Genomic DNA, 13434 nt, shown 5'->3' with positions numbered 1-13434 from the left:
GACCAGAAGCTCCATTCACAAATCATGAAGCTTGTTTTCCTCAGTTTAAGTGTTTTCTGGCACAGAGACGGGTGTGCAAAGTGTTCAAACACCCAGTATTATTTTTTTCTTAAAGGAAAACAGTAAACACGTGTAGGTGAAGATACATGACTCCATGAGCTCTGCCATCACCGATATTCAGTCTGGTTTTTATGCCATTTGGCTTCTTGGCAGATCATGTTGCTTTTTAACGAGGCTTTAGCAAACACCCGGTTGCAAACACCTTCAGCTGCAAAATCAGCTGAAGGTCCAGATGCATCTTTCAGGTCAGTGTCAGTTCTCTCTGTGATATGTCTCCTCTTTCTTAACCCTATAAAGCCAACAGCAGTGTGTGAGACCTTTTGCATCACTTTATTGTAGAAACTCTGTCAAAAACTTTTTTGCACAATCTGATCATCTTCTCCTAATGGATGCCATGAAGCAGAGAACTGTGCTGCAATAATAATGTAGACCCATCACATGGTAATAATTGGTAAAAATGTACACAAAAAGTTAAATTTTTTTCACATTCGCTAAAAAGTCAAATGAAAACTTAAGATGTTAAAAATAGGATTTTTCTCCACAGTTTTTCTTAGGTCAGGTTTTAATAAACTTCAACATTTTTCTCAGTGAGGCAACCCACGATTCAACATCCATTTTGCTTCCTGTCTCTTCTCTGAGATGTCTCCACTCAGTAAAAGTCAGTCTGATGTTGACTCCTATCTTATCTCCTGCTCTGTCCCTTTCTCTCTCTGTTTAAAACAGCCAGTGTGTTGGTACACGGTTTTCTGCTGTGTGACCTGATGATAAAACAAGTGATTCAGTAAATTTCCACCTCAAGATGCTGCAGGGCAACAACGGCTTTAAGAATGTACATAATAAATGTCACTGTGCCGGCAAAACAAGTCAAACACGTCGTTTTGAGGTCAGAAAGTTGCATAGTGCTACTTTAACAACTTCACTTGGAGATGCAGGTAATCTGCAGAAGACAGTTTTAAAGAAAAACACTTCTTTATTTGTCCTCCACTTTTTCAGTTTCCTCAAATGTTTTAAAATCACACCGGAGAAATATGACTTATTCAGTTAAATACTTAATATGAACACCTTGACGGTGAACTAATAACAATTCATGGCTTTTTAACAGTTTTTTCTTGGTCATTAAGTTTTCATAGAGCTTGCATGATATTAGGAATATGTATGATATGCAATGTCGTTGTTGAATATTGTAAATAGTTTAATATGTGGTGCTAATCTCAGGTGTATTAACCTGGACTGTAAAATGGTACGATTCAGAACAAAGTCCAAGGCAGAACCTCCATAAACCAGAAGACGGCCTGGATTACCACACCTGGCTTCATCTTTGTAGCGTTTATCTTTTATTCTTGACTAAATAATAAGTCCCTTTTGAGTGGCCTGATAAACAAAACAAAAATCAAGGTACGAGGAACTGGATTGAAAATAAGCAGAAAATGTCTGGAAAACTATTTATGAAGACAAGACAATAAAAGTTTAGGCTAAAATCTTCTGCACAGTGCTGAACACATACCCAGCAGCACCAGAACTTCAACACAACAGTAGCTTCTGTTCACAGAGGAGCCTCAACCAGAGGATTTGGAGAAGAAACACAACATATCAGACATGATTTAAAAAGACAGACTGGAAAGGAGACACTGACCTGTCGGTTCCTCTCATCTACAATCCGGGTGATCTGAATCTTCTTTCTCCCCATTGCCAAAACAAATTCCACTAGCAGCCAGAGAGGAATATCAGTGGGTTCAAGGTGGTTAAAAATTCAAGAGGGAATCCTTAACGCATAGTCCCGCTGTCAGCTGCAGTTACTCCGGCATCAGCTTGGCATAGCGCGCTGAAAGAGAGACACAGTCAGAGTCAACTTAATTATGGTCTTCCTCTGCCTTCAGTGAATCCACAGTGACACATATTCAGCCTTTAACACTTTAATATTACAGAGTTATTGATTTGTTGCACTCAAATTAAGTTTTTTTTTTTAGTTCGCTGAAACTGCTATTTGTAAAAGTCGGCTGTGTTTCTGGCAAAAAATGCAGAGAAATACACTACAGATGAATTTCTCAATGAGTTTTCAGGCTTTTGATCCCAATTTGCTGTAAGAATTCAGTGCTCATTTTACTGCCAGAGAACAAATGAAACCAAAAGCAGCTTCTTTTAACTTGACAATGAGGAGTTACATATAAATGGTGGCCCATCTACAGGACTTTAACAAATCCATTAACACATACAAACCCTCCTATAATTCCCAACCAGAGAACGATGAAGTGCATCCGCTGTTGACTAAACTTCATTTTCCTAATTTGGAATGAAATCTGCATTAAACGAAACAAAACCAGACATAAATGAGCTTTTCCTCTCCATCACACACCTCGTATCGCTGGCTCAAAGCCCTTCTTCATCTCGGAGCGATTCAGCCTCGTCGACTCTCGTTAACTTTCCCCTGCAGGAATTCCCACCTGCCTCGCTCCCTCTTCAGCCTCAGTGTTTCTGAGCCCAACCTTCCCCCCGGAGCTCCTTACCACTTTCCTAATCTCATCTGATCTGGGAGGAGGCAGAGTGAGATGAAGCCTGGCTTTATCCTAACCCTCTCTGGATTACTGCAGCGTGTGGAGCCCAGAGCTGAACCACCCAAACTCCCACTGCTGGAGATGAAACAAATACATTTTTACTCGTCAAATGAACACTATAGATCACTTTTGCTGATTTAATTCTAAAGTCTGTCTTTTGTAAAAGGTAATACGGTGGAGTACCAGTCGCTTAAACTCACCATAAATGAAAAATAAACATAACTGAATAGAAAATCCCATGTTGATTTAAAATGCATCCAAAGCCTTTCTGCTATTTCCCCAGTGCATTTCTTAGTCTGTTAAGGTCTTGCTCCATTAATGTGATTATTCAAGAGCCAACATTTCACGTTATGCATTTTGTCCTATTTGTGATCACTATTTGGTTTGATAGAGCTCTGCGCTTTATTTTCAACCAGCCCGGATCCCAGATGAACCTGCCAAGTCAGATCTGAAAACACACCATAACAGACAAAGACTCCTTGCATATTTGGGATTTAAAGGTCACAAGGATTTATCTGATTTACAATCTGGATGATTTGATGGCTAAACACAAATATTTTACGGGAGAAGGAAAAACAAATCCCCTCCATCAGTCTGTTATCTGCAAACAGATCTGCATTTCTTTCACCCCGTGCATGATGAAGTAATGGATCAGTGTGTTTGCTGGATTGTTGAATTGTCAAGTTTATTGTCTAAGAGTGAGAGTTGTCATGCACATATCAATGTTATGAGACGGCATGCTTTGTTAGGAACAGAATATTCTGATCGAACTCTAAGACAACCTAGAACATAAGCTGGAATTGAAATGAGCAGGTGGAACGTGGATGGACTTGAACACAGCGTTCTGGGACATCTCAACACATCCAATCAAACAGTGGGAATCGGTTTATTGGACTGCCTGAAGTTCTTTCTTATTTTTGTATCGTTACCTACCCAACCAACCAGAAGCAGTTACAGAAACCATTTCTGGAAGAGCCTAGACCCTCCTGTCTTCCCATAAAGATCTAATAGAACCAATAAAACCACCATTTCTTCATCAGTAAAAGTAATGTCAATGCATTTTTCTGACTACTTGGCATACATGTAAGTTTACAACTGGACAAACCAACTTCTCGGTTGCTTTGTAATTAGCTAAGACATGGACATGGCGACATGGCGTCTACTGAGCCCAGGAAAGAAAGGACCGATCCACTTTTAATATAGTTCAAAGTGACAGACAGTGAATGTGTCACCACTCTGATACTTTCACTATTGTGTTAATGTGATCTGTGGGTCGTGGTTCTGATTCTGGTTTAATTCTTGATAGATTGGTGTTTCTGGGTTTGTTTGTGTCTCGCATCTTTGCATTTTTAAACAGCGGACGCTGTTTGGTCCCCCTTAAACGAACATGGTCGGCTGTTTACAGTAGTGTAAACGCTCATTTTCACTGTGGTATGGACCGAATAAGAACACTCTGGTCCACATGATAACAGGGTCTCTGGGTTCTGATTTGAATTCTGGTGTGATTCACTTGCAGGGAAAACCAGTGAACCAAAGAGCGGAAGTGTTGTGGAGCGCATCACAGCGTAACATGTCGGACATCTCGCTGCCTCTCCAGCCGCTCGTATTAAACTAAATCTGGTAAAAACTATATATAAGGGTTAAACACTGAAATAAAAACAGAAAGCAGGAAATTTGTTGCCGCTCCACTGTTTACCTGCATCGAACAAGCCAATCAATGAGCGTAATTTTCTTCTTCTTCCTGCTTTTATTTCCTCTCATGGTCAGTGTTTGTTACCGGGAATATCTCCCCCTAGTGAGCAGTTGCTCTTACTGCATGGTATCGTCCAGGCTCTTTGGTCTTCCTCAGTGAAGTGGGATGTGAAACCAAACCTCACAAAAAGATGGTCGTCCCCCCGCCCCCCGAGAACAGCGTCCCCGGACGATCCTGGTGTGAAAGAGTACTAAGCTCAGTTTACTTCCTGTTTGCTGATTACCACACCTGCTCCTCATTTCTCATCAGTCCCTCGGTACGTCTTCTGCCTGATTTCCTTTGTTCTTCGCCAGTTTATTGGTTGTCATGATTACAGTCAGCTTGGCAGTCAGTCTCTCAAAGTTTGGCCTTTAAAACGTTCTGCATTCGCAGCACTTATTGTTTGAGAATAAAACGCTGTTGGCTCTTTTTGTCCACCACCTTATTCAGTCCTGCATTTGGGTCCATCGCTCTGTTTTATACGTGGTATAATATTTAGATCAGGGTTCAGCCTGGACAGAAAGCGGACGTGACGTAGTCCTGTTTTTTCTTTTCAGCTACAACATGGAAAACCACGTTATAAGAATAATTTTTGTTCTGGATTATAATTTGAAGCACCAGCTTGACCTGAACATACTGCTTCACTGAGGAGGAGAAGAGAGATGGAGTACCGGAGAATGGAGGCAGAAGACCGTGCAGAATATCCGAGTCATCCCGACGGGAGAAGTGAATGAGCATGTGCAGAACGAATTAACTCAGAGCAAAACGAACGTTTACATTATCAAAGATTTAATCAATTCAGATTTAAATTGTTAATGGATTTGTATGTATAACATTTTTCCAGTCATGTTGACCACTTGAAACACTACATGAGACATTTATATCCCGATAGGCACATCGATCGATGAATTGACACTTGGACATGTAGTGAGAGAAAGCCTGGAATTGATCGGCCATCTTTCTGGTTGACTGATGATTGCTCTTCCTCCTGAGATGCAGCTTAGTAGAATAAAAATGAGAATAAACCAGCGACTTACTTTGGAATTAAGTATAATTTTAAACTGTCATTTTCATTTAGAAGTAGGTGTTTACATGGTCATTTTTCATCTCTTTACAACGGATTTAACTTTATTCCAAAATAAAAAAGGAATTAAAACTCATGTAAACATGGCCAATGGCTTCTATTCAGGTGAAGGAATTAGGACCGCAACGATTCATCAACGTTGTCAACAAAAATCAACAATAAAAATAGTCGACAATGAATTCCAAAATGTTTACTTAATTTTATCATTATTTATTTTTTATAATAAAAAATAAAAAATAAAAAAAAAAACCTTCCCTGTCCTTAGAAAATGGACAGAGATTTATTTATTTTCTGATTTATGTCTATACAGACTGAGCACTGTTCCCGTCAGATGGTTTTATAATACAGGACATTTTTATTTACTGTTTGTAAACCTGCCTTTCAGCAGCAAAGTTGATTAAAAAGAGATATTACTTATTTAAGTACCCATCTTTCTTGTGTTTATCATCGTTTGCCACATAATTAAAGCAACCTCACAATAAATTTTTCATACATTCATTCATTTTCCGTACCGCATAGTCCGATTAACGGAAGATGGAGCCTCATGCTAAATTAAAAAAAAACTAAATAATGATCCGATTATTTGACTAATCGTTTCAATAGTCGGCGACTAGTCGACCATTAAAATAGTTATTAGTTGCAGCCCTAGTAGAAATGTGTATTTATTACACATAAGTTAGTCATATAATGATGGATGGGAAGAGTATAAAACAAAAGAGCGAGAAGGCAGAGAAGTAACCATTTGTAAATATTTGACCAGTTTTAATTTTCTAAGTTTTATAATGTACAAAAATGTTTATGAAACACCTGAAAAAAGGAGCAGTTCGCTGTGCTGATCTCTTAGTAACATTATAATAAGCTCAAACTTTAAGCTCAAAACTGTCTAAATGATTAAATTTGTGTAATCTTAATCCCCAATAAAAAAAATTGTACAAATACAACATGCATTCAGATGTATGGGGTTGTGTTGCTGCACAATATGAAGAATCCTCATTTATGTTCATAAATGTGCAATAAGTCCATTTTAAACACATCAATAAACACTTATACCTGAAAACTATTCTTAAATTCCCTTAAGAAAAGTGAATCGTTGCATAAACTGCATGTTTAATCTCAATAAAACACATATTTATGGCCAACTTTCACTGCGTGACAATAAATCTGCCTCCAGCTACCAAGACTGCGACGGAAACGTCAAGCTTGTTGTTCATCTGCCTCGAAGACGAGCTGCCACGATCAATACAGACATGACGTGTTTCAGCAAGTCAAACTATCTGGATGACGTGAAGATCAATACAACGCAGTAATGATCCATCAGGCTGTAAAAACCAGACTTCACATAAACATCTGAGAATCTGAACTGTTGGAAAAACTTCATGGTCTTTAATAACTACTAATAAAGTCATAACTACTAGCCCTTGAATAACCAGATTATTTATTTATTGAATTAATTCTCTTGAACTTTTTTATATTTTTAACTGGAAGTAAATTAACATGAAGCTCCAATAATTAAAATGGTCGCTATAAATATTGAAACTGTTCTGAAAAAGGATCAAGCAGCTCCGTTGTTTTCTATACTTACTCTGACCTTTCAAAGCCAGTCTCATTTTACCCCCCCCCCCTTCTTTTATATCCTTAACAAGAGGCACTAAGCTCTGAAGCGAAGCTCAGAGCCAAAGACCCTCCTCTTTATCTCCCCCATGAAATCCAATTCCTGTGGCTATTTGGGAGCATGATGATGCTTTATGACGCTCTGAAACATTTGTTTTTAAAAAACGGATTGTGCAGGATTTTAAAATGTGTATTTTCACCACAATAGCAGCACAAGTTACTGGTATCTTATTAAACAAAACAGGAGTTTCCATCCGTTTTCCATGCGATAGTTAAACCTACAATTTCCTTTAGTTAGCTCCGAACACCTGCCTCGTTTCTTATGTGTGTGCTGACCTTACGTTTGCTTTTCTGGACGTGAGCTATTCTCATAGCTTCTGATTAAATTTCAACTTAAGTTTGAGTTTGAAGACTGACTAAAAAGATTAAGTAATCCTTGCGTCTTATCCAGATTTAGTACCTTCTGGTGATTTTTATGGCCAAAATGACCACAGTGGAAAACTGTTATAAAACCAGCAGACATCAATAATCTTCTTTTATTTTATTTTCATAGTAAACACTGTAAGATTTGTGTGTGAGATCTAGTCAATATTTTACAAATCAGTAATTTCATAAACTCTCAAATAAATCCCTCTTAGCAGCACCATTTGGTTGTGTTGTAGCTCCATGATAGAACTGGCTAAAATACTGCGATTTCCTGCATCTGCCAACCAAAGTAAAAGATAACTGAATTCAGTGGAATTCAGTAAAAATGTTTTAAAAAATCACTTTTATTTTTCCAAATTAAAGAATAAATGGCATTAAACTGTAATGACTGTAATTTTCAAATACATTGTTTTAATGGGGTATTTTTGCCCACAAAGGTCACTAAAGAGAGAATCTGACACGACATGAAGATACGTTTTATGCAATTTATTAGTTTACTGTTAATCATTGACATATCCAGGACTATGATCACTTCCTTAACCCCATCCCTTATCATTTATATTACATATGATAATTCTGTTTTTGGTTTTTTTTTTGTTGTTGTTTGTTTTTTATGAATTCAATCAAATAACTTAATTAAAAGCCTAAATATGGTTTATCGGTAATTTTGAGCATTTGCTTTGAAGCTGTTTTAAGACATTTCTGAATAAAGTAGGAAAAATAACAGACATGTGGGTTTTAAAATAGTTTTTTTCTTCTTATGTGTGGACATTTTAGGTCACAATGGTCACCAGAAGTTGCCAAATGCATCAATAACAGAATAAAAAGACACATGAGAAACAGAATACCTGAATCAAAATAAAACCAAATTGACAACAAACAAAAGAAAGTTAAGAAACATGTTAAGAAATACATGAAAATATACACAAGTACCCGAGGAGACCAATAAGGTCAGAGCAGAAACGCTATCTTGTCTGTGGTTACGCTCGGCGACAACTAAAGATGCTACACGCCAAGCAAGTACATTTAATACTTTAATACCCCTAACTTCATTACCAAGAAAAAACAGCTTTAATAAGGCATTAGGGAGCTTCAGAGTTGTTAGGGGAGTTCTGTAACCTTTGGAAAGATCCAGTGAACTTGTACTGTCAACGGTGCATTAACCATGCAGTGAAAGATTATATAATATGAGTACAGCAGGTATTTCTTCAGAAAAGTTTAAAGAGTGAGCTTTAACAGTGAGTGTTCACCGCAGCAATCAAGGAATAAATAAAGTTCCTTATAGAGCAAACAAGTGCAAGTCACACAAGTATGCCAAGTAAAAGCTATCACAGGACTTGACCCAGGAATACTTCTCGATCTGACAAGAAAGATGACAGCAGGATTGGAGAATATAGCAGCAAAATTCCTTTTAACTATCAGCTACAATTTTCTTGTGTAATGTCTTGTATTCTTCTGCAGCAGGGAGAGCTTTAAAACCTTCCCTCCAACCATGACACAGAAACCTCAAGACGTCATCTCTGAACAAGACGTCATTTTGGAGCTGCAACAGCACATCGTAACATCTGAGAGATCCCAGAGAGGGATGAGTGTGGGGAGACCCGTGGATGAAGTAACAAGCCAAGCCAGAAATCACAAACAGAGAGAATTTTATTAGTCTTCTTTCACCATCAAAACCAGTCTTTGCTGGGGCCTGGTCCAGTAAGAGGGAAGCAAAACAACACGCAAGGTTTCTTGACTCGTGATTACCTTCTCCCAGGCAGCAAACAAAACTGATACTGGTACTTCTCTCCAAAGCAATGTGCTTTCTCAGACCTCGTCCACACGTAGCCGGGTTTTTGTAAAACCAAATATCTTCCCCACTTCCAGCCAGTAAGAACAAGAGTCCACACGACCTCGTTTTTTTTAAAAACAAATCCATCCACACATATCCACATAACCGCGTTGTTGGGCACATTCATTAGCATATTGAACCTTTAGGTGGCGGTGGCGCCCCTAATCCTATCCAATCAGAATAACCTCCGATCTTATGATGTCGCTTCCACAAAACAGGAAACATGCCTCCATCGTGATCTGGTCAGGTAGCGGAAGATAACTGTCCTTAATGTCATCCTTTGCTGTTGGCAGTTTATGTGGTTTTTGAGGTAGTAGAAACAGACAAACACAATAAGGATAATGCCATCACAGTTTTGAAGACGCACATGCTGGTGTAAAAGTAAGAGTTCGTGTTCAGTAAGCGTTGTGCCTACGGTTTTATTTTGAAAAGGCCAGACCGGAAGTCTGCACTGTTGCTGGTGAAAGTTTGACGTGCTGACAAATAAAAGACGGCAGTTGTGCCAGTTCCGCAGAACTTCTTCATGTTCTTGTTTTATATATTATAAAAGTATAGACGCATAAACAAGACCCTTGGTTACATAAACAAAGGTCGTACGTCTCTCCGTTGCAGATGGTCACGTTTCAATACCTAAATCCCCGGTTATATGTGTCCACATGCAGACGTGGAAAAGGAGTATTTGCAAATCTTCACTTGGGTCAGAAGTTTTTAAAACCATCGTTTTTGGAGCATAAATCAGCGTTTTGGTGAGGATGACAGGCCAAATCGGAGAAAATATCTTCGTTTTGTGAGATACCTGCTATGTGTGGACAAGGCCTTATGGTGTGTTCAGACCAAACGCGTTTTGAGCGTCAAGAGTGGCAGGCTTCCATGTCTATGTGGAGGCGTGGCTAGGGGGCATCAAGCTTTCTCGCATCACGTTTTGGGCATCGGCGTTCCGCGCGGTTCTCTTTTCCCACTTTGTCTTCATCTTGCTCTTATCCTGGCATCCTTTTCTCCTCTCCAGCTTCTCATCCTTATTCCCCTCTCTCTGCCACCGGCCACTTAGTCTCCTTTTGATCACCTTAGCAGCTGCACCCGTCACTGCTGTGTTGGATTCTGATCTTTTTAACATGGGAGTCTGTGGAGATTTGCTCTGTTTTGGAGCCCCTAGTGGATGAGGGGAGAACTGCAATTTTTGACACTTCAGCATAGGCTTCACTTTGTTGCTGAACCCTGAGCCTTTTTTCCTTTTCTTCTATTCTATTGTTATAATTTCCCTGCATGTCTTTAATGTTCAGCACTTTGTTGCAGCTGGCGTTGTGTGAAAGTGCTATATAAATAAAGTTGAGTTGAGTTCTTTTGCCAACATCAGTAAAATATCAGTGTCACTTGATGTGGAGTCCATGTTTATTTTTGCCATCTTGTGAGTTTGTATTGCAGTTCTGCATTGCACTTTGTATGCATAGACAAATTCAATATTTCACCTCAGAAGTATTCTTAATTTCATGTCATTTATTTGCATCAGTCCCAGTTTGTAAATGCCTTAAAAGGCTTAAGTTCCTCCTTTCAGAGTCTCAAAAGTTCAGTAATTGAATGAGCGAGGGGTAAGTTGTTGCTCATCATCACTATGGCAAGATCACAAATGCTGTTTTGTTTGCCAACAATTCTAAAACACCTCCTCATTGTGGTTTAACTCACATGTACTAGTATTTTATTTGCTTTTTTCATATTAACGCAACCCATTTTGAGGTGTGTATGTTTTGAAGCTTCAGTTGTGCTCATATTTAGTCATACCCTTTCATTAAAGAAGGGAAAAAACAGCTGCCTGTAAAATCAGCTGAAATTGACTAAAGTAATAATAAATAAAAATTCTATGAAAATCATTACATTATTTTCTAATTCTGGTTCAATAGAAGTATTTTTTTCTTAAAAAGCAAACAAATAAGATAATTTATGACATATTTCATCACTCATAAACTAATATTTAGTTGAACAATCCTTTAATGTTTACGCTACAGTCAGGTGTTTTCTGTTCCTCTCAGTCAGACTTCTGCACCTGTTGACAGGTATTTTGTCCCACTGTTCGACAGAAAAGTGCTCTAATTTGTCCAGGACACATTTGTTTGTTTGTTTGGTTTTCTTTCTTCAACTCAATTAAATGAAATAACAACGTCTTAGATTACTAAATTACAATTTTGCAAATTTTTAGTTATTGTTTCTTTTTTAAGTCTCCCGTTATTTGAGTGACTGTTGTAAATTCAGCATTTTCTTTAATGAAAGGGGATGAATACAAATGAGCACAACTGTAATTAATCATACAAAAAGACTTCCTGTAGCATAATTATGAAGCTTTAAAGACATGCAGTCCTTTATGGAGCTCTAAAGTCCCCATATCTGTCAGAGAGACACTAGAACTGTTGGTCTGAATGCACCTGTAATGCATCATACAAGTGTTCTTTCAGCATCCAGCCAACATCAGAGAAACATTCACATGATGGGGCCGTGTAAATAGGACTCTTGACCTCTATAACCCCCATTATATGGAGCAACACCTACACTGTAAAAAATAGCAGGTCCTAAAAGAAGTTCAGACCTCATTAGCAGTAATTAATATGCCTCAATTGAACATTTTCCCCTGAAAAGAATAAAAGTAAAAGCTGTTGAAGGTTAATCAGCCTGGTTTACAGCACCTAGTTGTTTTCAGTACAAAGCAGCACAGTGTAATTGGCAACCCTTTCATCCCCCGTCCTCATTAAAGACTTTGGGTCAGTCTCTAATTGGGATGACCCCATCACAACCTCGGTAGCAGTCAGTGCATCAGCGGATCAACGAGGCTTCATGCCGCTGTTACTGAGCGTGTACGACTAGCTAACCCCACCAGCCCCTCATCGTGTGCTGCCAACAGAATAAAGACACTACTGTCTCCTTTATGTATAGAAAAAAACGTCAATTTTATTCAAGTATTTTATGGATCTGATCCTGGCTGATTCATGACGATGTGCTGGAGGGTCAAAGAGTTTGTTTCATTACTGTTTGCTGAACTGTTAAAAACTGATGAAAGAGATTACATTCCTTATTTGTAGCTTAACCTCCCCTGCAGCTCTGCTCATCTTCTCGCTCTTATTTTACTTCCCTCTTGCTTGGTGTCGTCCTTCCTCCTTCAAGCGGCCTATTTGCATGATATCCATCAGAAAGAGCTCTTTTGCTCAGGGCGTAATGAGGCGGGTTGATAGAAGAGTTTCCCCTCTCGGCAAGCCTGGACATTCTTTGAAGTTCTCATAAATGGAGTTTTTATTAAAGTTCTTGAGGGAACTTATAGATGATAAACAGGCAGGCTGTGTGTGGTGGACCAGGTCCCCGAGGGAGGAGGAGTGAGATCCAGCTTGTTTACTGGCTGAAGTCTTTAATACTTCCTTGTTTATATTACGATCTTCCCGCATGCCCAGTCCTGAATATCAGCTTTCTTTGATGTCAGGCGCACGAATGACAATTTATGTTTAATATAATTTATGGTGAAGCTACTTAAAAGAAGCAACAATGAAATTTGCATTTTTTATGCAAATGATGCTCTGCCACAATGCACAATTTCTGACGTAAAAGAACACGATGCTACGCATGTCACAACAAGCAGCAGCACATGAAGCTTCTTGTAAATCCACCCAATGACAAAACATGACATCCAGTAAAATCTATGCCTAAATGCTCCATTTCATCCTTTCCTCTGGCTTAGAAAAGCACAAACATTTCTTTCTTAACAAGTCAGGAGAAAGAAACCAAATGATGCTGTTATCTGCTGCTGGGCTTTGCAGGAGCACACACTGTGATTACTACATTACCCACAGTCAGACAAGCTAGCCTCTGGTGTTGACGCTAGCCTCTGCTGTTTTGCAGGTCACTAAGCTAATGAGTTTTTGCCTGAAATGTAATATTTAAGCGCTTCTCGATCCACAAGCAGCCTGGCTGGGATGATTGGATGTCTTAGGCCTTAAATCATCTGCCATAAAGACAAATGCTGTTTTACGTTGGACTGAAACAATTAACAGATCTGAACAAAAACAAGGTGCAAAAGTTTAGCTGATACGTCAAAAACAAGCTGCAAATATTCCCAAATGAAGAGTTCTTGCAGCTTCCCAAAAGAGTCTGTGATCTTGGA

At 38.8% G+C, this 13434-nt stretch overlaps 1 protein-coding gene across 2 annotated transcripts in view; it reads right to left on the bottom strand.

Moving 5' to 3' along the window:
• LOC306756308 (myocyte-specific enhancer factor 2A-like) overlaps window positions 1-13434 on the bottom strand; it is a 77791-nt gene that overhangs the window by 46427 nt on the left and 17930 nt on the right. The window contains exons 1-2 of one of the 2 annotated variants that reach the window (XM_079241035.1): window positions 2414-2514; window positions 1694-1882 (exon numbers count right to left, since the gene is read on the bottom strand). In XM_079241035.1, the coding sequence (XP_079097161.1) occupies window positions 1694-1747 (54 nt within the window). In that variant the 5' untranslated portion in view covers window positions 1748-1882; window positions 2414-2514. Of the gene's footprint in view, window positions 1-1693; window positions 1883-2413; window positions 2515-13434 lie in introns of those variants that run through there. The other variant, XM_079241034.1, reaches the window with a different exon arrangement.

This window comes from Telmatherina bonti (genome assembly GCF_933228915.1).
Source record: "Telmatherina bonti genome assembly, chromosome: 1".
In the NCBI taxonomy this organism is placed as follows: domain Eukaryota; kingdom Metazoa; phylum Chordata; class Actinopteri; order Atheriniformes; family Telmatherinidae; genus Telmatherina; species Telmatherina bonti.
This window is presented reverse-complemented; position numbering and strand designations above follow the sequence as displayed.